The sequence below is a fragment of the Podarcis pityusensis genome (genome assembly GCF_964106645.2).
Source record: "Podarcis pityusensis genome assembly, chromosome: Z".
Taxonomy (NCBI): Eukaryota; Metazoa; Chordata; class Lepidosauria; order Squamata; family Lacertidae; genus Podarcis; species Podarcis pityusensis.
Genome location: NC_138044.1, coordinates 24,609,903 through 24,637,100, shown reverse-complemented (window position 1 = coordinate 24,637,100; position 27,198 = coordinate 24,609,903). Strand labels below are relative to the sequence as shown.

At 43.6% G+C, this 27,198-nt stretch overlaps 1 protein-coding gene and 1 long non-coding RNA gene across 7 annotated transcripts in view; one reads left to right on the top strand and one right to left on the bottom strand.

Annotated features, from left to right (window-relative positions):
- The first annotated feature begins 1,100 nt into the window (after positions 1–1,100).
- Positions 1,101–9,402, top strand: LOC308468406 (epididymal secretory protein 4-like). Its single transcript, XM_080990566.1, has 6 exons — positions 1,101–1,260; positions 3,104–3,231; positions 4,378–4,445; positions 5,717–5,809; positions 7,866–7,967; positions 9,191–9,402. The coding sequence occupies exons 1-6, from the start codon at positions 1,165–1,167 to the stop codon at positions 9,208–9,210; spliced, it is 507 nt and encodes a 168-aa protein (XP_080846692.1). The 5' UTR covers positions 1,101–1,164; the 3' UTR covers positions 9,211–9,402.
- The window catches only part of LOC308468411, a 38,108-nt gene continuing 18,883 nt past the window's right edge, over positions 7,974–27,198 (bottom strand). Inside the window, exons 2-5 of one of the 6 annotated variants that reach the window (XR_013981633.1) lie at positions 21,996–22,046; positions 16,229–16,321; positions 8,841–8,941; positions 7,974–8,178 (exon numbers count right to left, since the gene is read on the bottom strand). This is a non-coding gene — a long non-coding RNA (uncharacterized lncRNA). Of the gene's footprint in view, positions 8,179–8,201; positions 8,942–9,591; positions 9,989–13,118; positions 13,492–16,228; positions 16,322–21,995; positions 22,047–27,198 lie in introns of those variants that run through there. The other 5 variants (XR_013981634.1, XR_013981635.1, XR_013981636.1 and 2 more) reach the window with 5 other exon arrangements.

Genomic DNA, 27,198 nt, shown 5'->3' with positions numbered 1-27,198 from the left:
GTAGCTATAACCAAATAAAACGATACAAGGAGAGTCATCTGGGTTTCTCCAGCTCAGTAGGTGGTGGAGACAGTCACTCTGCTGACCACAAAGGGGAGTTTGGACTCAGCCAAGGGGTGGAGCACTAGGCTTTGTGACCTCCAAGAGGGCCAAGGATGAATGGGAGGCTCTAGGCCCTCATTCCAGAATATTAATAGAGGCAAAATAAATTCTACTTGCATTTTTAACATTGTGAAAATTGTCTCTAGTAAGATAATTTAGAAACAACAACAACCTGAATACTCTACCTACCTAAATACCCACCTAAGCAGGGCCGACAGATGACATTTTGCCACTTGAGGCAAAATGGAAAATGGCACCCACATCCTCCTCCTCCACATGAAGTGACTGAAGGCGGCCTGGGGAAACCCCAGTGTGCTGAAGGCAGGGGAGAAAAAATGAGGCTGGAGAAGAGAAGGTGGTGTGAGCAGTGTGCTCCCTGGGGCAGAAGAGGAGGGAAGAGTCTCAGTGGGCAGGCAGCGATTGAGGTTCCTCAGACCCGCCAGCCCTCTCAACTGTCCCCAGCTTGCTGCCTGAGGTGACTGCCTCAGCAAGGCTCAGGGGCCCGCCAGCCCTGCCCTTAAGCTGACACCACTCATCCCCTACATCTAACCCTATTATAAATAAGCATGTAAATGGCAAAATAAGGATATAAAACAAATCATAATAGTTCCATGTTGCTGATGGCAAGCTAGGCACCACTTGCATTTGTACCAATGCTTTCTTCTGTTAAAAAGAGGGTGTGCTGAGACTCCTTGGCCACCTCATCGTTAAAAGTAAGCCCACTCCACTTCAGAGTTCTGAGCATTTTTACCCCCGCACACTGAAAGTTGGCAATATTCCCTCCATTCATGGAGTGGGCTCCAGTCACAGACTGACTCTTCAGATTTCCAGTGGGACAAGCTGTGATGTGCATGGTGTGCTAGAGCTTTCTGAATATGGGTACTGATGAAACCATTTCTTCTGAAAATAACCTGGTTATCTTGTTTCCCTGTGAATAATTAGCTTCAAAGAGGTGGATAGGTGGATATGCTTAGATAAACTCTGAAGGTTATAAAGAGCCATCATGAAAGAAAGGAAGGAAGGAAGAAAGAAATCTGGTGCAAAGGCGAGCCCATTACAAGGATGACAGGTGTGCTGTTAAGTTTGGTGTTGACTTCCTTATACTTGCTTCAAGCTTCAGACAGCATCGACATTCAGCCAGACCTCGATGTTCAAAAGGTAACAGCTCTTGTGCCTTACAAATGCCAGTTTTGCAGGACTGTGGCAACAAGATAAGTGTTCAATTTCTCCTTTTACTGCAACAGTTCAAGGCGTCAAGTCAATAGCGAGGCAATAATTTGGCACTGCCATTTGGGGGCCTTGAATTTTGGGGCACAATGCCCACCTGCCTTTGGCTGCTTGCCTGAAAGTAGGGGAATGATCAGGTAGAATCAGAATCAGAAGAATCTTTATTTGCATCAGTCACTAGTCATAGAATAAAATAAAATAAAATGTACTGAAGAAAGAGGTAAAAACTTAACTATACAAAATATATTTTGGAGGTTTACATCAATAATCAAATAATAGATCTTATTCTAATTGCCCCCGCTAAAAACCTTGCAGTTTTTGCTGTCATCTTGATCATCTAAAAGAAAGGACACAGTTGCAATGGTTAAGCGACCAGGCATAGACAATAATAGAGGAATAATAACCTCACTCCTCAAATCATTATAAATAGAATGCAAGTACATGAGCCACTGACTCAATACTGCCATCTCCACCTGGATATAACCATTTTTCCAGTGGCATTTTTTGAAATTGACCCTCAAGTACAGTCGTAGACAGTATATTCAATCTTGCAAAAGTGAAAGCGTGTCTGTATTTTGGAATTGTTAAATTTTGCAAAATAGGGTGCCAAAATGTCAAGGTGGAAAATAATCATACCATGGATAAAATGTCCTTATTGTGGCCAAATTATTCAGTCGCTCGATATTATATTAAATTATTTGCTTTACTGAAGCCCAGTGTTAATAACTGTGCTGGTGATAAACCAGAAAAGTAAAGCTTTTGGTTGACAATTTTAGTCCCAGCGCTCTCATGACAATCTTGTGATACAAAGTGTAGTAGACCAGTGGGGTTTAAATTTAGGCAAAGCCAATAAATAAATGTCCTACACCAAATCTGTAATTCTAAGTGCAATGAAGCATTTGGAACAAAGAATGGAACAGAAAAAAGTTGCTTTAGGATCTTAGATTGAACATTCATGTGCCTCTTGTGGCTGATTTGTGATCTCAGACTAAAACAGCATTTCATTTCTCTTCTCTTCTCTTCTCTTCTCTTCTCTTCTCTTCTCTTCTCTTCTCTTCTCTTCTCTCTGCTACGCAACCACACCATGATGTCAGAAGGAGATGCTTCTACATGGCATCTTCCTCCACATCATTGCACCGTAATCTTTATTGCTTTTCAAATAACACACAACTGAAACAAAGCAAAACCTATCTATAATGTGAAGGGTAAAAGTGCTATGATGCAGAAGAGTAGAAACACAGTTTTACACTTTTCACATATTTTTTCTGGGAAGAGAAAAAGACCACATTTCCAGTAAATGTAAACTCTGTGATAGATAGAAAGAGGGAGGGACACTGAAATTGTGGTGCTGTGTGTGTATGTGTGCTGGACACGAGAGAGAGAGAGAGAGAGAGAGAGAGAGAGAGAGAGAGAGAGAGATATTAGTGGATAAGTGACACGCAGTGGCCCTTACCTACCTCTGGTTGGAGAGCTGTAAAAATTCCCTTTATTGCCATGGCTGAAAAATACATAAATCTTAAAACAGGCCACCACATCAGTGACGCCATTTTCCCTTTGCACAGAGGATCCAAGAAGGTCATAAGCTATGTGAGAGAGTTCTGTTTGCATCCTCTGATTCTTCCAAGCTAAGGTATCTTACACTAGTCGAGGTGCCTTAAGGAAAGGGAGGAAAAACAGAGTGGGCATTGCTGCCTGGAGTGATGCGAGTGGAAAGATGATCATTTCCCTGCATGCATTTCTGGAAAAAAAACACTATACCAACTTCTTTTTCTAGTTGGCTGGAAGATGGACTCTCGTTGCACTGGTGCTAGATAGAGGTGAACTAACGCATTACAACAGACATCTTATTACAGTGGAACCTGAAAGCAATGGAGAAATGGTTTATGTAGCAGAGGCTTATCAGTAAGTTCTCTTGGATTACTTTGATCACTACCTTTCTTTGTGCTTCAAGATTCATGAATACACATTTCGAAGTGGGGTAATCACTAAAATTCTAGAGTCTTGACAGCTGCAATTCTGCAAGTTTGTAGGGACAGAATATTATGCATGTTCAAAGAAGATATGTTCATGCACCTTCCTCCCACCCCTGAATCCTTCTCTTTTGATTTTGATGGCAAAATGTTTTCTGTGTGGGGTTCCCCATTAGCCATCACAGTCTCCAGAACTCTATTCCCCAGGCAGCTACTTGTGTTGCCCATCATGTTGGGCAAGGAATCAATACCTGGAGAGTTGGAGACACCCCCCCCCATGACCCTCCAGGTCAGAGGATGTGATGTTGCTGGAGTTGTCAGGCTCAGAACACACACTTTATAGGCTGTCCTTCTCACCTCCTTCCTGTAAGAGCAAGCAGATGCAGAATAGGGCAACAGGCCTTTAGATAATGTACAGTACACTGTCTGTTGGCTCCACACCTTCTCAAGAGATATCAGACCAGCCTGTCATAATAAGGCCTCAGAAGGCATCAGCATGCCTGATTCTGAGAGAACTCTGGGCAAACATGCCAAAGAAAAGTTCTCCAAGGTCCTGCCCAGCAATTTCCCACATTGGATTGGACTTATTGACTCATCTGGACTCTCACGCTTTACCAGATACCCAACCCCCAAGAACTTAGCCCAAAAGTAGCAAGAACACTCAGGAGCATTTCATTTGCTGTGGAACCATCTCAGAGCTTCATAGTCAAGAAACACCTGGTGCCCTCTAGATCAGTGGTTCTCAACCTTGGGTCCCCAGATGTTTTTGGCCTACAACTCCCATGATCCCTAGTTGGGACCCAAGGTTGAGAAAGGCTGCTCTAGATGTTTTGGACTACAGTCCCTATCAACCCCAACCAGTCCAGTCATGTTCCTATTAGTTTCTGTATCATGCAGCCATACCAGCTGGGGCTGCTGAAGTTTAGTCTAGAACATTGGGATTGGCAAGGATTTCCCTACATAGACTCACAAGACTTCCCTAGGCCAGAATTTCAGTTGGTTCAGGCATAGATGGGGTGGGAGGATGTTTCCTGCTGCAGACACTTTTCTGATCTTATATATTTTTCCCCCCTGCCAGAGATAAGGAATGCAAAGAGGTGGTGAATCGATTGATTCCGGGTGAGAAGCCTGGAATATATACAAAAGGTAACTTCAAGTGGCTCATTCCTCCCTTAGGCTGGAGGGAATTTATAATATTTTACCCACCTCCATGGGAAACCAATCTGTTCTCAAACCACCTCTGCTCTCTCTACCTCTCTCCCCACCAGTTAGGGCTTCCTAATGGGGGCTTAATATTGCAACTCGGTCCTTGAGATAATCACAGATAGGTTGTTGGCAAGAGACTTTTTAAACTTTGGATTCCTCTGAGAAGTGATAAATACGGATTCAGTGAGGGGAGGGGATATGGGTTGTCAGCATTTTGATTCCAGTAACATTTTGAGGATGCTGCAAAAAGTGATAAAACGTTTAAAAACTAAAACCGAACCAAACATGGCATGATGAAGTCTTTGCCCATATACAGGGAGGGGGGTGGTAGCAGTGGTAGTAGAATCAGTTCTTCATGGGACCGTCCTACTCCAAAGGATATAAGGTAGGAGAGGCATCCAGCGCAGCTAGACATCTTGAATGCCCTTCTTGAGGCCCATGCTTTAAATGGCTGCCTCTGGACATTCAAATGGGTAAGGTTATTTATTGTATTACACTATTTAAAATGAACATAGTTCAATACAGTTTTGAAAAATCAAATGAAGCTATGCCATTTTGTTCTTCTGAAGCATGAAACAACGTAGTCAAGGAGATCCCAGTTATTCATGTATATTATTCATCTTGCATGCAGTCTTGTTTTGCCTACTTTTAAATAACTTCTTGTACAATTTTCATTGTTTAGAGGGTTCCTGTACAACCCCCCCCCCCCCCCGCTTCTGGTACTTTTCTCCTTTGTTTTGGAAGAGTTAGCTGGGCAACATACAAATGTCCTTACTTGTTTTTCACTTGGGCATAGGACTTATTTGGTGTAAACGTGCATATACTTGAGTGCAGTGTGTTCAGTGAGTCTAACTACATATTAGAAAAATGTTGTAAACTGTTTTGCTATTTGCTTTATAAAATTGTAATATACAATTTTTATGAATAAATAAATAAATAAATAAGTGTTCATATGGTTAAAATGAGCATATAAAATAACTTGTTGGGAATTGAACTGAGTAAGTTCTTTTTATATTTCAGTTTTCGAGCTTTAAGACTCCCTCATAAGCTTTAGTTGTGCCAAAGGGTTTGCATTAATTGGGGATTAGATTTAACTCATAAGATTTCTATTTAGTCAAAAGGCTACATACCTATCAGATCTAGCAACTGTACAGGGAAAGGCGATATATGCACCCTTAAAGGATATTTTTTGTGGTTCTTTTCACATCTAGGGCAGATCACCTTATATTTCGTGAAAGCAGATTACAGCCGTTATCACATGCTTTTCGTTGACACAACAATAATGAAGGCCCTTCATCTTTATAGTATGTGCCATTGTGGATGGGGGGGGAGTGCACTGGTGTGTGTGTTTGCAAGGAGCGTGTGCTATTGGATGTGTCAGGTATACCTGCCAACTAAAAATATAAAAAGACAGTGGTTATTTTTCTTTAGACCCACCAGAAATGTTCCACTCACTGAAGTGCAATCTGAACTGGAAATGAAGTTGTTGGGGAGAGGAAAATATGTCTCTTTCTTCATTTCCACTTAAATCATCTTCTCCCAAGTTCTTCTTTAGAAAGAAAAATGGCAGCATTTGGTTTTGTAAGATTCATTTGAATGAACTGTATGAGCTAAAACCTAAGAAAATGGAACTTGCTTGAAGTCGTGGCGCTAATGCAGTGCTTCAGCTAGTACTGCTCATTAGCCCTCATTGTTACAAAACATTCTCCATAGTTCAGTTGGTTAGAGTGTGGTGATGATAATGCCAAGGTTGTAGGTTTGATGCCCTTATGGGACAGCTGCTTATTCCTGCATTGCAGGGGGTAGGACGAGATGATCCCCAGGGTCCCTTCCAACCTGACAGTTCTATGATTCTATGACCTCTGGAGAAAAATGACATGGAGAACATAGCCAAAGTTTTTGAGCAGATCCAGGACTTAAGATGCACTGAGCATCATCTTGAATCAATGTGAACTGTAGAGGCTTGGACACTGCTGCATTATAAAAGAACTTTAGATCACTTTTCTCAAATTCTGAATATTCAGCAGCATAATACATTATATGAATTGGCTTCATGCACAAGCAGAAGCCATTCATAAACTATATGCCACTGAAGATTTTATGAATTAAAATGCATCTGAGCTGTTTTCAGAAATATGTCTGCTCCACACTATCTGCATCACCTGGATTTCAAGGTTGTGAGCAACCCTTTGTATTTTAGTGCTGTGGTGCAGTTAGCATTTGAAAGATATATTCAGCCAGCACAGCTAGATATTTTAGAACAGATTTATGTGCTATTATACATTGTGTCTGCATTGTTATGGTAGGTTAAATGGTACTTTCTATTGGCCTGTTCCCCTTTTAAGGCTGTCCATGTTCCCCTTTTAAAGCTGTCCATCCTTTTGGAGGACGCGGGTGGTGCTGTGGGTTAAACCACAGAGCCTAGGGCTTGCTGATCAGAAGGTTGGTGGTTCGAATCCCCGTGACGGGATGAGCTCCCATTATTCGGTCCCAGATCCTGCCAACCTAGCAGTTTGAGAGCACGAAGTGCAAGTAGATAAATAGGTACAGCTGCAGCGGGAAGGTAAACAGCATTTCTGTGTGCTGCTCTGGTTCACCAGAAGTGGCTTAGTCATGCTGGCCACATGACCTGGAAGCTGTATGCCGATGCCCTTGGCCAATAATGCGAGATGAGCGCCGCAACCCCAGAGTCATCTGAAACTGGACCTAGTGGTAAGGGGTCCCTTTACTATCCTTTTGGTGGCGAATCCCATGCTTTAATTAATTAATTAATTAATTATACCCTCACATTTTTCCCTGACAGAGACTCAAGGTGGCTTACAAATTAAAAATAAGAAAAAACATAGAAAAAGCCATCATTAAAAACAATTAAGCATTGATAGAATTAAAACATGAAAGACTACTTATAAAAACAGGTCCCTGAAACTGGGATTATGGTAGATACCATTACATTTTGTCAGACATGTTTTCTGCATAAAGGCATACTCTTTTACCCTAGGAATGTTTCCAGTATCCATTCATTTATGGTAGGTCATAATAATACTACTCACAAAAATAAATGATTGGTTTCAGGATTATGCAGGTTTTGTGTACTCAAACCAAGGTTATAACAGATTAACATTGAAGGATAAATAACCTAAATGGCTTTCTGTGAGCTTTGTTCAGAAAGTTGCATGTTATGAAGCTCATTAGATTCTCACTAAGTTTGTTAAATATTTATTAATCTTTCACTCAATCATGATAGCAGCAAATAAGGCTTTATCTTATACCTCTTTAACTATGTGCTCCCAAGCCAAAATATGTCTGTTCCTTCCCCCTCTCTTTCCTCATCCTAATTCTTAATCTTTTTGGGGTCTGAAGTTAGGGAACCAGAACCATCAGCTGACATAATAGACATATACAAGGCTGTCGCCAAATCCCTGGATTTGCCAGCAGACAAGATTATCTATCTACACAGATCTGGTAAGAGTAGTTGTCATCTTATGATCTATTATTTCTCAATTTGGGGTAAATAATTGTGAAGTTTCTCTTTCTTTCTTTCTTTCTTTCTTTCTTTCTTTCTCTCTCTCTCTCTCTCTCTCTCTCTCTCTCTCTCTCTCTCTCTCTCCCTTCCTTCCTTCCTTCCTTCCTTCCTTCTTTCCTTCCTTCCTTCCTTCCTTCCTTCCTTCTCTTTCTAAAAATGGAACACAAATTAGATTAAGTTAAGGAACATTGCAATAAACAACATATGTAAAAACAGCCAAACAGCCAAATAAAAGAAAGGCAGATAAAAATATATACTGTATTTTAAAAATATTCAATTGCATCAGCCATCACCTGATCAAGAGTAGTATGTCTAATGGAACAGGTGAATCCAAATAGCCCTGATAGAAGCAACTGGTGATGGATCCAGGGAGATCTGTCCAGCAGGGCATTCCACAGTCAGGCTACTTGAATATAAAAGACCCGCCTCCTTTACCTCAATCAGGCATCTGACTGAGGTAGATCAGAAAGCAGAGGTGAGGCCATTGATCTGATCAAGCACAAACAGCTTCAGACGGGAAGTACATCTCTCAATATATCCTGGTCCCAGGCCGTAGCGTTTGTTACGTTACTTTCTCTCAGCAGTGTAAGCTGTGTGGGCTCTAGGGTGTTTTCTGGGGAAGGGAGGCTTGAGCAACATGCTCTCTATGTGCTCCCCTTCCTAAATGGGCCTACCTCTTCTGCAACATTGGTCCTGCTGCTCATTTGCTTGCCTCTCGCTCTGGATCCAATCAGCATTACCTCCCAGAATGAGTGTGGCGGAGATGTGCAATGGAGGTTGTCTTTCTTCTCCTTGCTCCTTTTGCTACTCACCCACTTGCAGAGTGCAGGTGAAAAGCCAGCAGCAGAACCGGCAAGGTCTTACAATGGGCCTCCTACTCCTGTGTGGGCTTCAGCAGTGGTGCCAACCCTGCCTGTGAATTAAAGGGGAAAGGGTTGCTGGTTCTCTTAAGCCAACTTTCCTTGTACAGAAAGAGCACCTAAAATGATCAAATGGCTAGAGCACCTTCCCTACAAGGAAAGAGTATGAAGGAATCAGCATGTATATTAGCGCTGAGGTGTCCAGACAGCTAGAGTGTCCCTATTAGCTAGTTACCAGGTTTCTGCTCCCTGGTCCCAATTCCACATCTTCCTATGAGACATTATCTTTTTTTCTTCCACAGCTCCATGCCCAGATGCATGAGTTAAATCCTGGAACCTGGGGTTGTGTGTGACTGCAAATATGGCTCAAATTTGTAAAACCATCCCATTTGGATAGAAAATCAACTGGAGCACATCCCTAGAGATGTAACAAAATGGTGTATCAATGCCACTGTCAGTCATTTAATTGTATTGAAAACCCATCAAAACCAATTAAAACCATCAAAGACAAAAATGTGTTCAATTTTATTTTAATCTATTTATTTTTAATTGGCAAATTTATATGCCGTCTTTCGTGACACTACAAGACAGTTAACACAATCACAATTGCAAAAATGCACGATATGTAAAATGCAAAAAAGGAGAGAAAAAACAAGTTGCCATTATAGCTTGAATAATATATATATTTTTTAAAAATAATAATCTTAAAGGAATTCTCAGTTCTTTGTGGTTTCTCTGCAGTCAGTCACACAAAAGTGGGTGTGGCCAGAGGCAAAAGTAGCCAGAGCATCTTTGTATTGAAGGGCCATAGCTCTTGCCTTCCATGCAGAAGGACCTGGGTGTCACCCCAGCTTCTTCTGGGGAGGAAAAAACTCAAACACGTGGCAGAGTTCCCAAAAATAGACCAGAGGCAATTGTACTTCATCCAGCAGAGCTTTTACTTGCTACTGAAGGCAAATGAACATAATGGTCACTAATCCAGTACATTAAGGATTGGCACAGTCCATAAAAAATCCAGTTGCAGTACTTACAATAAAACTTACAAAAACTTATAACAAGACTGAAACTTAACAACACTACAGTATACAGAAAACAGAACACTGGAAGAAAACAAAAGAGAGGGAGAGAGAGAGAAAGTGAGTGAGACTCAGGCTCCTCCTGGTCTTACTATTATAATCAGCACAATCTTGACAAAGATAACAGAACCAGTTTAAGCCAACTGTAGCTCAGCTCCCCAGCAGAAATAACCCAAACAAAAACCTCATTCCTGTTTCCTTCACATAGAAAGAAAACTTTCTTTCACAAAGAGAAGAAACCTTCTAGAACCCTCTTGAAACTAATCAGAATAGGAAAGACCTCTACACATCAGATCAATACTTTCTGTACTAAGAAATGCAAACTGACAGTGCAGTCACTGGGTATCTCCTGGTAGGGCTGGGAATGCCCCCTGCCTTAAATTCTAGAGATCCACTGTGAATCCATGAAGAAAGTTCCAAGCTTCATGGACCTAGTGGTCTGATTCAGCGTAAGTCGCTTCCTAGGCTACATTCCAGCCATGCAAAAGTCAGAAAACATTATCTCTATCCAAGATACCCAAAATGATCAAAAGGCTAGAGCACCTTCCCTAAAAGTTGATCTCCTATTGAGACAGACAGACTGCCATTGCAGGGATGTGCCACTTCCCCTCATCTTGTTATCACCTTTACCATTGTGTTTTGAGTCTGGATCTTCAGACCACCAAAAACGCTGAATTAAGCTGCAATCCAGCCAAGCAGAGGTTTAAGGTTCACACACACACACAGACACACACTACTTCTTCATCCAGGCAATTAAGAGGCAATATCACCATTTGATAATACATTCCAGCCATGCAAAAGCACTTGAAAAGAGTGGGAATTAGGACCATTAACAAGTCTGGTTGGGGATGTGGTACTGCCTGGGGAGAGTTTCAATGGAGCCCTGCACCTGAAGTTCCACATCAATGGCACCATCTCCATTTCTGCAAGCTGTTTTTAATAATATAATGCCATTCTCATATACTTTCGATGCACACCGTCTGCTTATATATGCATTTCCATACATATTGTTTGGATGGAGAACTGCTGTTCCACCATCTATTGTTCTCTAATGGTGATCGTGGGGGAGAGTCCCACACCTTGGTGCATGTTACCTAGCAACCAGCACCACATAGTACAAGACATTTTGGTCAATACTGGGTGGAGCATCTATTTTCACTGGCAGCTGGGCAGTCAGTAGCTCCTGTCTTTTTTAGTGGCAAAGGAGCCTAATGAAGTCTCTGGGGAACAATGCTGTAAAATGTCCACTCACTGGGCCTTACATGTTACTGTTGCTATACTGGCTGTATTATATATTGATTTTGGCAGCTCTGGCATCTGAAGAAGAATCAGGAAGCATATTGCTGAGCAATCTCAAAGAGTGAAACACCAGGAATGAACAAAAAGCAGCATGTGAAACAATTCTTATTTTGTGCACCTTGCTGTATAACAGAGCTTCTGTTAATGGAAGAAGCCCTCATCTACTCAATAACTAAGCTGAAGAAGGAGCCTCTGTGATCATTAATGAGATAAAAATAAAAACAGAGAGCTAAGTGTTGTGATTTTTTGATATATTTTTTTAAAGAGACAAGAAAAAAAGAAAGAAAGAGAACTAATTTGGTTGCTCTGAAAGGTTGTTTGTTCTACTGATGCTCCAGCTCCCAGATTCCCATACGGTCAATGCTGGGGAAAGAACATCATGGCCGCCTGTTTTTCATTCCTTACCTCTAAATATTCCATTATATCTATTATATTCCTTAGGTTAGCTTTCATCTGTCTTCCTGGAAGAAATCCTTATTGATCTTGATTAATTATTTCTAGCAAGGTGCCTTTCATTCTGTTAGCTAGTATATTTGCAAATAATTTATAATCATTATTTAATAATGAAATTGGTATGTACTTTTAACCTCCTCCAAGTCTGTTCCTTGCTTTGGAATTAAAGGCCTCTTTCCAAGTTTTTGGTATTTGTCCTGCATTTATAATTTGATTAATAACATTTTGTAGTGGTTGAACTAGATAATTTTGCAATTCTTTAAATAATATTTCGCTGTTGATCCTTCTGGTCCTAGTGCTTTACCTATTTTTGCTTGTTTAATGGCATCTGAGATCTCTGTAATATTAATAGGTTTATTTAATATTGTTAATTTTTCATTTGGAATTTTTGACACTTTGTCTTAAATAACTTTCAATTTCTGTTTTCTTTTCTAGTCCTGCTCGGTATAAATCTGTAAAATATTTTATAAATTGTTTCCTAATTTCTTTCGGATTATCTGTTACTTTCTCTTCCATTTTAATCTTATTTTTCAGATTATTTGTTTTCCTTTTATTTATTTGCAAATAAACAAATCAATCAAAATACTTCCAGCCTGCCCACCAGAAATGACGCATAGGTCAGTCCAGGTGGAGGGTTCCCAAAACTTACATCACATAGGGTGACCCCCGCAGGGACTGCTGTCTGGGGAAACACCATTGTCCCTGGCCCTGCCTGGGCACACAGACATGACTACTCCACCCTGGATCCCTTTAACAGGATATCCCAGCGTTTGGAGCGGCAGGCGGAGGCTACAACCACCACTCCATCCAAGATAAAGAATTGCCCCGATGCCCAACCACCAATTGAGGAAAATGCTTACTGCCAAACCACTTACCGGTACATCTGCATCCAAGCCTGATACCTACTACAATGTCTGCTAACCAAATATCGTTTCCTGTGGAGGAAAGGTGCGTGCCATCACGTCTAAACAGAGTCTCTTCCAAGAATTTAATATTGGGGTGCTGAATCACCCAGCCACCCCACTGCAATATGCGGCACCTAATTGCACAGTTAGGGACACGGGTGGTGCTGTGGGTTAAATCACAGAGCCTAGGACTTGCCGATCAGAAGGTCGGCGGTTTGAATCCCCACGACGGGGTGAGCTCCTGCTGCTCGGTCCCTGCTCCTGCCAACCTAGCAGTTCAAAAGCACGTCAAAGTGCAAGTAGATAAATAGGTACCGCTCCGGCGGGAAGGTAAACGGCGCTTCTGTGCGCTGCTCTGGTTCGCCAGAAGCGGCTTAGTCACGCTGGCCACATGACCCGGAAGCTGTACGCCAGCTCCCTCGGCCAATAAAGTGAGATGAGCACCGCAACCCCAGAGTTGGTCACAACTCGACCAAATGGTCAGGGGTCCCTTTACCTTTATCTTTAATTGCACAGTTGATTCCCACTGGGTCAGGGTTGCGCCATTGATGTCACTCAAGCATATCGGACCAGCCAGGGCATATGGTGGAGTACAAGTTGTGCAGCATCTGCAAGTCTTTGTTTATAGCCCACGTTAAGTCAATTCCCTTGCGTTGGCCCAAATGGATGATCAAGGTGTACGGGAGCCCCTGTGACTCAATTCTCACCATGATCAAGGGCATAAACTCTTGCCATTTCATGCCCTGGCGGCCCAGCCAATGAATCCCATTGGGAAGCCGAGTGCAGCTCCCAAGCCAGTGGTGATGGAGTGCATCTGTGCCCAATGCACAATACTGTGCCCGCATATCCAAATGTTCTTGCTAGACGACCCTGGAATGAAATTGGGGTAGAATAGTGTGTACGTTATTGTTTCTGACCACGTATATACCTCTTGTAGGCCTCCAACTGCCATCTGCCCATGGTCTTTATGTCCTCAGCAGAGGCACCCAAGCTCCAGGCAATAGTGGCTGCCCCAATTCTGAATGAATGTGTGGCAAACTGCTGCGCTTGCAGGCCACACTCAGCAACTGCCTTACGCAAGACCCTAGACTAGAGAATTGATGCCTGACCGGGGGGGATCCATTTTCATGAATGAAAAGGGGGCCTTGAACATCGGGGCATAGCTGCAGAAATCACCTTTCGTCCTTAACAGGGCATGGGCCAGCACTCCCAAATGTGGGGAGGCAGATGGCAGCACCCTTGGCTAGCTGGTCTGTTTTGGATGCCTGGATGTTAATGGACAAGGAGGATGGGGTAAGAGCAGAGGTCGGCAAACTATGGCTCAGGGGCCGGATGCAGCCCCCCAGGCTCATAAATCCGGCCTGCGGACCCTGCCACCCGCTTGGTCAGTCCCCGTGCGCTGTGGATGCCTCGCTGCGCAGGGGCTGACTTCCGCATCGCTGGCACAGCACCTGGGTGGGCAGTGACATTGGTGCAGCTTTGGATTGGCTGCAGGAAGTTCCTGCAGCCAATCCAAAGCCTTGTCGCCCGCAAGCTGAGGTAAAACCGGCGCAGCCATGGATGGAGAGGCCGGTGGGCGGGCGGTGGGTCTGGGCTGCGCCATGGGCATTGTGACGGGCGTGTCGCGGGGCTTCAGCCAGAGCTTGGTGCGCCTGGCGCCCGGCTCGGCGCTGCTGTTGGTGGCATGCTCGGTGGCCACGCTGGAGCAGCTGGAGGGCAAGCTGCACACCGCCTGCCCAGTGCTCCACGTGCGTGGCCTGCCTGCTGACCTGGCCTCGGATGACAGGCAGCAGCGCATGGTTCACGCCATCTGGGAGCTCCGTGGTTACGGGCCAATGGAGCTGCTGCTGCTCATCAACAACGCTGGTGAGCGGGCGCTGCCGAGACACACTCCTAAGCGTGTGCAGAGTGCATTCTTCCTCCAAGTCCGGAGGTATCTGTGGGACTGGCTTGCAGGGTATTTATATTTTTCAAAATATAGTCTGGCGCCCCACAAGGTCTGAGGGACTGTGGACAGGCCCCTGGATGAAACAGTTTGCTGACCCCTGGGTAACAGCAATATCACATAGCTCCAGACCACTCTGTCTCACCTGGCCCGGTCTGTTTTGCTCATAGACACATTCCCCCACTCTTAGCGCTCCAAAGAATGCCACAGAATATGCTTCCCTGAAGAGCCTATGCTAAGGTTACCAGATTTTTTTCAATGAATCCGGGGACACTTTTCAACTTCCTACTAAATAGATGGATTTTGTCAGGGGACTGATTTGTAAATCCAGGGACTGTCCCCAGGAAACAGGGATGTCTGGTAACCTTAGCCTATACTCAAAGCGGGACCAGCAAATAGCCGGCAGCTTTTTCCAAATCTTATTTAGAATGTCAAAAGTTATAGGTTGTGCTTGTCAGGAGTTGGGAGGTTAAGTCTATGCCATCCTTCCAAAGCCTTTTTAACCAAGAAACCTGAGCATGGATTGATGGAAAATAAAATTTTTTGAAAAGAAGGCTGTTCCTGCAGCTTGGACAGTTAAAGTCTTGGCTGCATTTCCTAGAAAAGGTGAGCGGACTTGTTCCATCATCCATGTGACAGCCATTCAGATATTTGAAGCCAGCTATCATATCACCTCTCAGAACACTGTATTGTGGAATAGAGTCTTTGGGAAGGAGGCAAGAGGTCTCAAGGACCCTCTCAGAACCCTCCTTCCTCCTTCCCAAAGCCCAGCACCTCACTTTGGGAAGGCAGTGTGAGAGCTGGGAGCAGGGCATCAAATGCTCCAAACCCAACACAGAGGGCCACCAAAAAAGGCCTCAAGGGCTGCATGTGGCCCTTGTCCTGCTCATTGGACCACACTGCCCTACATGCAAGGGTGCTCAGCATTCCCATTACATTTGCATCAGGAGCTGCAGACCTTGGTATTTCTGCCTGTTCCAATGCAATGAAGGGGCTTTGTTTTGCTAGGAATGTATCATGCGGCTAAATTTAGTGCTGGTCATGCCACAAAGAAGAGGCAAAAAGAAGCCCACAGGGCTTTTTTTTTTTTAATTGCCTTGCAATTATGCTGGAAATCACATGAGAAGCAGATGTGGCTGGAGATACGTGAAGGTTGCTCAAAATTAGTACTGAGGGAATATGCAACCCTATCCGGGTTCTGTGGCTGATTTAATTTATGAGGATTCCAGAAAAACTGGTACCTGCTTTTCAAAGGTACTGAATGCTAACAGATGCCATTGGAAGCCACCAGTCTCTGCATTATTCTGTTTGCCTTTTATGAAATGCAAAGAACATGCCCACTTTTATAGGAGCACCATCAAACCTTTCTCATTTGTCTTCAGAAATAGCACATCTTGGCTCTGTCTAAATCTCACTACTGAGCCAGATAGAAAGACAGGAAGCTGTGTTATACTGAACAAGACTACTGGCCCCTCTAGTTCAATCCTGCCTAAGCCATGGGTAGAGAATGTGGGGACCTCCACATGATGTTGGACTGCAGCTCTCATCATCCCTGATTATTGGGCATACTGGCTATCCCTGGCTAAACTCTCTACACCCTCCAGCAGTTCTCCAGGGTTTCAGGGAGAAGCCTGTTTCTGTCCTACCTGAAGAGCATCTTACCTCTTTGCCATGACTGGAACACAGGGCTTTTTTTCCAGAGAGTGCTCACTGGAGCTCAGCTCCGATACCTCTCAGGTGAGTGCCATTGCCATTCTAAGGGAACAAGGGAGAAGTTTCTGGTGAGCTCCAGCACCTCTTTTTCTAGAAAAACAGCACTGCTGGAACACATATGTAACCGGTGTATGTGAGTGTAGTTGAAGTCACCCATTGCAACCACAGCAGTGACTGCAGTAATTTCCTTACAAGAGACCCTTTTCTAAAGCTATTGAACTCTAAAGTTATTATAGTGGTACCTCAGGTTAAGAACTTAATTCGTTCTGGAAGTCCATTCTTAACCGGAAACTGTTCTTAACCTGAGGTACCACTTTAGCTAATGGGGCCTCCTGCTGCCGCCGCGCCGCTACCACATGATTTTTGTTCTCATCCTGAAGCAAAGTTCTTAACCCGAGGTACTATTTCTGGGTTAGCGGAATCTGTAACCTGAAGCATCTGTAACCCGAGGTACCACTGTACAAGAATGCTTCTTCTTTTGGGTGCTTTCTTGATTTCATTATACATCTCAAGAGCTGCCTGAGCATTTTGATCAAGGAGATGATAGCAACGTCACCAGTCCTAAATTGCTCTTGAGGTGTAGTATAACAATATAGGAAAAAATAAAACATTTACATATATGAAGATAGTTAAAGCCATTGCATATTTAAAACTCCTTCTCTGCCATCTGCTGCCACTGACTCATCCCCTGTCCCACGGGCTCCTCTGCCTCCCCAAAGGGGACCAAAAAGAGGCCGTGTGGAGGGGGGGGGGGAGTCAGCAGCAGCAGTGGGGAGGGGGAGAAGGTGGCAGTGGAGGAGGATTCAGCACTGGGAGGGCAGAGGAGTCAGGGGTGATGGCGCAGGAAGTGGCGGAGGTCCTCATAGGCCCTGATCTGCTGCCTCTCCTTTCTTTCTCCAACCGCCAAACTGATGCAATTGCTTTAGCTTGCCTTATGGGCAGAGTGGCCCTGGATACAGGATGAGGAAGAGAATGGAAAGGCCTGCCTTTCCAACTATTCAAGATCCAGAAAATAGCACAAGGCTTGCTAGGTCAGGCCACCTCACCCAGCATTCTGTCCTCACAGCGACCAACTAGATGATTGTTTGAACCCCCACTTTATATTTTGTTTACTCACTGCATTTATATACCACCTTTTTCTCAAAGGAGCTCAGTAGTCTGTCCCCCCCCCTCCACATTTAATTCCCACAACAAGCCTGTGAGGTAGGTGAGGCTGAGGGGCAGTAACTGGCCCAATGTCACCTATTGGCTTTGTGACTGAGTGGGGATTTGCGACCCTGGTCACCCAGGTCCTGGTCCTTGTGGTATCTGACCACGGCATCACACTGTCTCTCATTTGTGCCACCTTGGATACAAGTCAGAGGGTGGCCTAAACAGAAATGTCAGGTAGATAATGGCAACATGAGAGGTGAAGTAAAGGTCAAGAATGCAGTGAAGGAGCATGATGCTCTCATCACAAAGGTGATAGTAGAATCCACACCTGTTGATTCAGTTTCTGATATGTGAGTCATTTCTTCCACCACCACCTACAAAGGGCCTACAAGGTGTTTTCTGAACATCTGGCAGCTAAGAGGCAGACTTAATATAAAAAACACACCAGGGGAGAAGCCTTCAAACTCTCTTAAACATGAAAAGGTTTACTTTGAGTCTCTGTAAGGGTTAGAACTACTAGATTTTAAAGGGGTATGGCTCTAGCAGTAAGATACCCCATCTCTAGAACTGCAAACAAAAAACAAAAAGAAACCCTGATAATTAAAGGTCACACACAGTCGGTATCTTTCAGCCTAAACTACCTCACAGGGCTGTTGCGAGGATGATCCAGCTCTTTGGAAGTAGGAGGGAAAGTAATAAATATCTGTTAGGTATTTTGGAAAGTTCTCTGCCTGTTATGCACTTAGACATATATTGAGATGTCATAACCAACTTTTTCAAGACGGCTCCTGAGACTTTTATTATTTTCAGAAAACAGTTGGATGCCATTTTGAATCAAAATGGTGGACTGAACCTTTCAAAGGTATACTGATTTTAACCACTGATTTCACAACTTCATTGATTTTTCTTTTTCACAGAATTCCTGAGCAATACTGGGTATGAGGCTGCTAGTACTTAATGAAATCTGGTAGAACAGGATAAAATTCTTTCAAAGCCTTTAAAGGAAAAGTATCATACATAGAATAAACAGATAGAGAAGTATAGATCTAAGTCATCCAGATACAATACTCTGGCACACACTAGTCTGTGTTTTAATGTCATGTTTTTTATGGGGTTTGGATATAAAGGCATATTCAGAATTAAATCATATGCTGTTAGCCAGAAATGACTCAACTGCAGGACAGGGAAGATTACTGTAAGCTTCATTCAGAGTTGACTCAACCCATGACTCCTGGACAATTGGATAGTCAAAGGGCAGTCTGTGTCTGAAATGCTTCTGGCTTAGTTTTCCATCAAGTCTGGGTTGATATATGGGTCATACTGGAGGTCACAGGAAACCCAGTTGGTCTGAAACTAGTCCAAACCTGAAGATTCTGGTTGTTCTTTGCTAAGGCTTGTGGGATTCATTTACATCTAATAATAACAACCAGGAGATGAAAGAATATACAAACTGGGGAAGAAAGAGCACTCCATAAATTCCTGTTAATTAATTTGCCCTGCTTTAACGTCCGTGTGACAGTCCAGTGACACTGCCATATGCTGAAAGGCTGAGTTTCAAAAATGCAAAATGCCCACAGATCTCATTGGTGTGTGTTTACTTACTTACTTACTTACTTACTTACTTACTTACTTATATCAAACATTTATATTCTGTAGTTTCTAAGCAGCATACAATGATGTTAGAAAAGGAATGCAGTAAGAAAAGATTACCTAAAACACATGCCAAAATAGACAAGTTTTCATCAAACACCAGAGCTTTAACAGGAAGGGGGCATGTCTCATCTCATCTGGGAGGGAGTTCCACAAAACTGGGTCCACAATGCACAACATATAGCTCCTTTAGCTGAGTTTCCAAGGCATGAGGAATTGCTAAGAGTGACTTTCCAGAAGATCTCAGTGATCAGGCAGGGGTATTAGGAACCAGGCAGTCCTTAAGGTTTCCTGTACCCAAGTTGCTAAGGGCACTGAGAGTTCTTAGTGGGGGCCTGTTCCCCTAACAGAGCTGCAATTCCCGGTGTTTCCTTGGAAGTGGGATTGATTATGTACCCTCCAACATTTCTTTGATGAAAATAGGGATGTCCTGTTCTCTCATCATCATTATACACCATTCATCTAACTGGGTTGCCCCAGCCACTCTGGGCGGCTTCCAACATATATAAAAACATTGAACATTAAAAAACTTTCCTATACAGGACTGCCTTCAGATGTCTTCTAAAGGTTGTATAATATAGTTACTTATCTCCTTGGCTCAGGGGTCGTATAACTCCATACACTCCAACATTTCTCCAATCAAAATAGGGGTTTCCTAAGGAAAAGTGGGACATTCCGGGATCTAATCAGAAACTGGGATGGCTTCTGTAAATCTGGGACTGTGCCTGGAAAATAGGGACACTTGGAGGGACAGCTGACAGCTCTATGGCTACTGTCTATACCAGGACTCAGAGACCAGTAGCCCTCCAGATTTTGTTGGACTCCCATTGGTCCTGCTGGTGAGGGCTTATAAGAGCTGGAGTCCAACAATGCATTCAGGAACACAGGTTCCTTACCCCTGTGTATGCCAGGTTTAGCTTATGCTGTTAAGAATCTTCCTTGGTGACGCGAGGAATATGCGCCAGCTCTCTTTGGGGGCATCTGGGGGTGGTGGTCATCGGCACAAGGAGAGACTGAGGTTGCAAGCTGGGCAAAGATAATCAGCTGTGTTGTGTCTCTCCCAGCCTCAGCTCTGCCAAATGACGTCTCTTCTTGTTTACAACACAGCACTTGACCTGACGTATTTTACAGCTCTGAAGATGTAAGTGCTTCACAGCCTTGTGATTCTCACTTGAGAGTAAGATTCTCAGCAGCAAAAGAAGCCTCCCAAACAAACATTTGAGGCTCTGCTTTTGTGTGAGATTGTAAAACAAAACCTTTGAAAGAGTAGAGCAAGAGAGGCCAAAGACAGATACCTGCACAGATACCTCAGTGAATTGCAGCTATGCTGACTGCTGTCTTTTTTGTAGAACCCAATAAGGTTACAACTGTGACAGTGCAGTCTTTGGGGATACTTTCAGATGCCTATTTATTGCCATGGGATCAGTTAGTGCTCCTCATGCTCAACAGCCTTCTTGTACAAGTGATGGAGGTGATCTCAGGCATGGTGCTAAAGACATCAAGACTGTTAGTGTTACTTCTGGGTGGCAGTATTTGCACAAAAAATCAGATATCACAGGCAGTATTATCCTAACAGATCCGGCACTAGAGCTTTTAATTATTTGATCTCCTGATGACCCTCAGCTAAGCCAACCTAATCTGGTGGTTCTTCTGCTGGCAGCATCACAATTGGAGATAGCCAGTCACTGGAATTTGGCTGGACTTTCTATAAGAGGCTGTCTGGACAAAATATGGCATTGTCCGAAAGAGTAGCTTACCAGAATCATGTGGTTTGAGGAGTAACTAAAAAAAGAGAAATTTGATGCAATATTCCGGCCTTTTATTTCTTATAACAAGGATAAGAATCACTTTCTGTAAACTGCTTTGAGTTTATTTGTTTAAAATCAAGCAGTGTATAAATTTTATGAAATGAAATAATTAAATAAAATAAGGACGGACATTTACTACAACCTTCAGTGTGTCAGGTTAGACTGTAGAGGGTATACCTAAATAGCCAAAATTCTGCCTAAGAACTTTTGCTTATAAGAAGAAGAAGAGTTTGGATTTGATATCCCGCTTTATCAATACCCTAAGGAGTCTCAAAGTGGCTCACAACCTCCTTTCCCTTCCTCCCCCACAACAAACACTCTGTGAGGTGAGTGAGGCTAAGAGACTTCAGAGAAGTGTGACTGGCCCAAGGTCATCCAGCAACTGCATGTGGAGGAGGGGGGACGCGAACCCGGTTCACCATATTACGAGCCCACCGCTCTTAACCACTACACCACACTGGCTCCCATTATATTGGACACACACTCTAAATTCTCTTATATTCTGACTCACTGCATACTTCCTCTGATATTCTGCAATATGAACTTTTGTAGTACCACCTCAAGTGAGGTTATAGACATTGCTTTAATGTACTTTGTCTACATTGTTCTATGTTCATTTTGTTTTCCAAAACTCAATAAAATAATTTACTAAGGAGGACTGTTTGTCTTGGAAGATGTCAACATTCACACCAATGCCATATTGTTTGGAGTAGCTCAGGATAATCATGGGAACATCCCAATATTTCATCAGAGCAGTATATGTAACTTAGCACACTCTGGATTTCATTTTCTCAAGCAGGCAGGCAGAAGGTGGTCTGAAGGTGGGGGACTTTAAACCAGTCCCTGTGTCATGGTCAGATCACCTCCTGGTGAGTATTACAGTGTCTCCTGGTGTGGCTTACAGTTACTCCTTTAAACCACTTTGTGGAAATAAAGGACTGTCCTCCATATGTTAGGACAGGTGGCTACCCTGTTTCTACTTTTATGTCCAGGAAAACACAACTGAAGGCTTCTGGAACTCACAAATCTATCATTGTGGGTAGAAACTGTGGGTTTGCAGCTGAATTAAGGAAAGAAGAATGGTACTTATCTTTCAACCAACTTACTGGCTGTAAGTGGGTGCTGAAGTATTCCTGCTCCTGAATCACCATACAGGTCTGTCAGCAATGGCAACAAAAATTCATCAGGAAAGGCTGATTATATTCAGAGAGAGAGAATATGACAGATGGACACCCAAAAGACCAAACATATCAGCTGGCACGCTTTGTTCCTTGAGGAATCTGTGAGCTCTAAAAAGCCATCCAACCACTGAACTGAATCTGTGAGTGAACGAAAATCATTTCCAAAGGTTGCCTGTTGATGACAGTCAATCTTCTGAAAAATGTCGTAGTTTTAAAAAATGAATAAATTCTGAGGAGTGGTTTATTTTTGCCAACACTGGGAAGCTACAGGATGGCTACCACACTGAATGAGAACCAGTGTTGGGGTACTTAGGGTGTTGAACTAGGACATAGGAGACCATCATTCAAATCCCCACTCAGCCATGAAACTCACCAGCTAACTTGGGGCTCTCTCTCAGCCTAACCTACCTCACAGGGTTGTTGTGAGGGTAAGATGTGGGGGAGGAAGTACCATGCATGCCACCTTGAGCTCCCTGGATAAATGGCGAGATGTAAATGTAATAAATATATGATAAATACTTGTAGAAGCACCTACCATATGAAATGTGGATTGCTGACAATTGGGCTGATGATGAAGAGAGATTTTGAATCAGGTGATATGACTAGCTTCCAATGAGCTGCTATGTTTTTACTGTGGGAAACATATTGCCTACTGTGAACAAGAACTCCTGGATTGGTCTGTTTTTAATGTAAAATGGTCATTATGTGTCACTTTTGTACAGAATGCATTTTCTTCCTTTGTTACCTCAAGTGCATCATTTTTACTTTCTGATTTCTGTGAGATAACCTCTTTTTTCTTTTCTTTTGCATGTTAACAAGAATACCTCAGGCATCATGATACCACCCAAATCTCAACTAGTTCCCGATAAAACTGGGAGCAACGAGTCTCTTACGTAGGACATCACACAGTGCTTTGGTGCGCCTGCTCTCTGCAGGACGTTTGGGCTGAGCCTGTACCAGTCACTTACTTCTGAAAGCAGGTCTGGTCCTACTCTTAGGCAAGATGAGGCACCTACCTCAGGCAATAGATGCTAGAAGTGGCAGCAGCCCCTAACCATTCTTCCTGAGTCCCCTAAGCTACCGCTAGCCTGCTGCACTCAGTTGTGATGTAGGATATCATTATCACATTTTGCCAGTGTTGAAATAAGATTCTAGTGCCAGTCTGGTTCGATTTTGCACATAGAATGGGAGGGGATACCATGTTGTATTTCATAGGAACAAATGGAGTCAGACTCTTGGTCTGCCTAGCCCTGTATTGTCCATAGTGAATGACAGCAGGGTCTTTCTGCATGCAGAGCAGATGCTCTGGCCTCTGAGCTATGGCCTTTTACCAAATGCAATCCTTGGATTTTTCATTTCCCATAGTAACCCATCTGCATGTATATGTAATGTCATTTCAGAACATTCAAGGATAATTCCTCCCTTCCTCTCCTTGTCTGTCTCCTGCATCCTCCAATTGATGGTCAGCATCATTGGGCTCCTGCAGAGGGTCCTGCCAGGGTCCGTTGCCAACTCCCAGAGCCACCATGCCCTACTTGTTTCCCCTTCTCTCATGCAGCAAAATACCTTGGGCCAGTCTTTTCTGAACTCCCCTCCCCAAAACCAGGCCAATGGGTTGTGTTCAGTTAGGTATCTACATGTAGTGGGCATTTTTGGTCTGTTAATGTTTCCCCAGGGTGTTTCCTATTGACCCAGTTGCATGCTATAGCAGCGAACTGGGAACCCCGAAGCTGAAAATGGCTCTACACCTGAAAGCAACCAGGATTTCATTCTGTCAAATGTGTCTGCATACAAACAGAAGGGGAGGAAACTTGCAAGTTATATGGCACGAATATCATTGGCTGTGATGTATTGCACTTACTTTATTTTGAAGGTTTTCAAAGCCCTGGGGGTGGGGGTGGAACCCTGAAAAACATCTTGATTTGCATGCCTTGTTTGACTATATATTTAAAAAGAATGCTTCCAATCCTACAAAATGTTTTTTTAAAACCTCTTTTTTGTTTTGTTTTTATAAAAGAAATCATAATGAGGGAGTGATCATTGCCTTCAAATCTAAGCCTCTGCTTTGTGGCTGGTTGCCTAGAGGGAAAAGGACCAGCCTGCAGCATGGAAGGAATTAAAAAAGGCTTATAGAAACTTTGCTACTGGTGTTGTTGGCAGCTTTCTTTTTTTTCCACCTCTCTCTCTCCCTACTGATGAAGCATAGCTGCGCTTGGAGAGATACCTTTCCCAGCTTACTGTGTCTGTTGCCTATAGAAGCAAAAGGAGGAGAGCGAGAGAGACGGTTGACGGAGGCTGCCGTGGTTCAGCCATCCAGAAGATATATGGATCTGTCTCATCCGTGCAGGAAAACCATCAGCAGCACAGTGAGAGCAGGACCATCAACTAGTGTCTAAGGAATTAAGCAGCGCCCCTCTGCCTGTCGCAATGCAAAACCCTGGCGTGTAAAAGAGACGAGAGGAAAGTGTACTTTCTCCTTGGAAAGCCTAGTCTTCCAGCTCAAGCGACAAAACAACAGCTGGTCTCTTTTTCTTCCAAAGCACCTGCATCTTAGAGGGGATGCTTCCAGGACACCTTGCAGAAAGCAGTCTAGGGTACACCTACCAAGGCGGTGTCTTGAGGGGTCACTCCTCTGCTCCTGCTTACGATGAAAGGTAATTGGCTGCACTTGTCAAAATCCAACTGTTTTTATCTCTGTGCCAAGGCTTAGTTAGAAGAATGTGCTATTTTATGCGTTTGATATGAAAGGAGAAAATAGACTATCTGCCACCAAAAAAGGAAAGCTAGTACTTCCAATTGATGGTGCCTTTCCTTTTTCTTTTCTTTTTTAAAAGCATGCATTAAGGTATCAATTTTCTTGGTGTCTGTGCTTTTTCAGGGGGAAGTAAAGAGATTATGTGTGCTACAAATGAGCTAAGCAAAAGTATTGATTTCACTAGTCAGATTAAGCCCAGACAGCTTGTTTTGGAAACAGGCGGCCTTCAAAAACACACTAAATGCTACAGCAGCAGAATGTTTTGACTAACTTTTTCTGCAAGCAGTACCGACTTAATTTCTAGCCCCACAAATATTCACAATAATACTATGCTGTCCACTCTAAAAATCATCCCAATCTGAGATAACCTAAAATGCTAAAAGTGATCCTTTTAAAAAGATGGTTAATTTGTTTGTGCTTGGTGAAAATAAGACAGGATAGGCTGACTTGTTTGTAACCGCAAGAAAGATGTTTACTGCAGTTGCTTAGCTAACAAGAAGAGTCTTGTTATTCAATCTCTAGAGCTGGGGATAAATAAATTGAATTGTAGAGTTGGAAGGGACTCCAAGGGTTATCTAGTACAGCACCCTGCAATGCAGGAATCATATCTCCCCTCTTCATTTGTATGTAGGGGCATTTAGGGGCAATTAGCTCAGGAGCACAGGAAATTGTGATCTTTTTAAAGCTTTTTAGAGTTGTGGACAACCTGCCACCCTCCAGAAGATGTTGAAGGAAGCCTCCAACTCCCTTCAGCCCCAGCCAGTGTGGCCAACATTTGGGGATGATGGGAGTTGGAATCTAGCAACAGCTGGAGGGTTGCAGGTTCTGCATTCTCACTATAGAGTTAGGCATCCAGTGAGTTGCTTAACTGAGGAGTACTTTTGCAGAAAGATCTACAAATCTTCGAATATGGGATAAAGGTGTCATGTTGTAGTAGTATTCATGGTTCTTCCTCTTTTATCCTCACAAGCCCATGAGGTTAATTAAACTGAGAGAAGGTCGCTGGCCCAAGGTTACCCAGTGAGATTCATAACTGAGTGAGGATCTGAACCTGGATCTCTTCCGAGTTCAACACTGGGACTGCTAGAATGTGTGTGTGTTTTATTCACCATAAACTACTTCAAGATCTTCTGGTAGCAAATGGTCTATAAACGGAAACAATAAGTAAATAAATAAATAAATACTCCCATCAGCCCCAGAATGACCAATGGTCAAGCAAGATGGGACTTGGAGTCCAACAACACTTGGACTCCTCACTCCTCATGCAAAGTAGGACATTTGGCTATACTGTCCTTGGGAGATCTGGCTCAGGGGGGTTCCAAGGCGAGTGTCTGTGGGTCAAGGCACTTCTGGTTAACAGACTCTGCCTCTGGCTCAGGATTGGTGACAGGGTCTGGATAATAATAATAATAATTTTTTATTTATACCCCACCCTTCCCGGTTCAAAAACTGGGCTCAGGGCCCCTAACAACAAATTTAAAACACTTAATTGTAAAAGCAGCATAAAATACAGTATAAAAACATGAATAACAATAAAATTCAAAATTTAGAAATCAGTTTAGGGGAAATAAGCATTAGATCATCCTCAGGGCTAGCTGGCTGAATTGGTCCTACTTGGGCCAGTGAGGAGGCCAGGGGAGAATTAGCTGTGGGGTCTCAGAGCGGGTAATCTTCATAAAAGGGGAGGGGGGGAAGAGAAGGGAAATAAAAGATCAGGCTGAGTTCAAATTAAAGGCTGGGCGGAATAGCTCTGTCTTACAGGCCCGACGGAAGGAGGTTAAATCCTGAAGGGCCCTAGTCTCATGGGACAGAGCATTCCACCAGGTCGGAGCCATCACTGAAAAGGCCCTGGCCCTGGTGGAGGATAGTCTGACTTCCTTAGGGCCCAGGACCTCTAAATTATGGTTATTCATGGACCTTAAGGTCCTCTGCGGGGCATACCAGGAGAGGTGGCCCCGTAAATATGAGGGCCCTAAGCCACAAAGGGCTTTAAAGGTCAAGACCAGCACCTTGAACCTGACCCTATACTCCACCGGGAGCCAGTGCAGCTGGAAAAGCACTGGGTGAATATGCTCCCATGGCAGAGACCCTGTGAGGAGCCTCGCTGCAGCATTCTGCACCCGCTGGAGTTTCTGGGACAGTTTCAAGGGCAGCCCCACGTAGAGCGAATTACAGTAGGCAAGCCTGGAGGTGACCGTCGCATGGATCACTGTGGCCAGGTCGGGGCGGGAAAGCTAAGGGACCAACTGCTTGATGCGGCAAAGATGGAAACATGTCACCTTAGCTCTTGCTGTAACCTGTGCCTCCATGGAAAGGGAAGCGTCAAGGATTACACCCAAACTCTTAACAGACGGATCCAGCCCCCTTATGAAT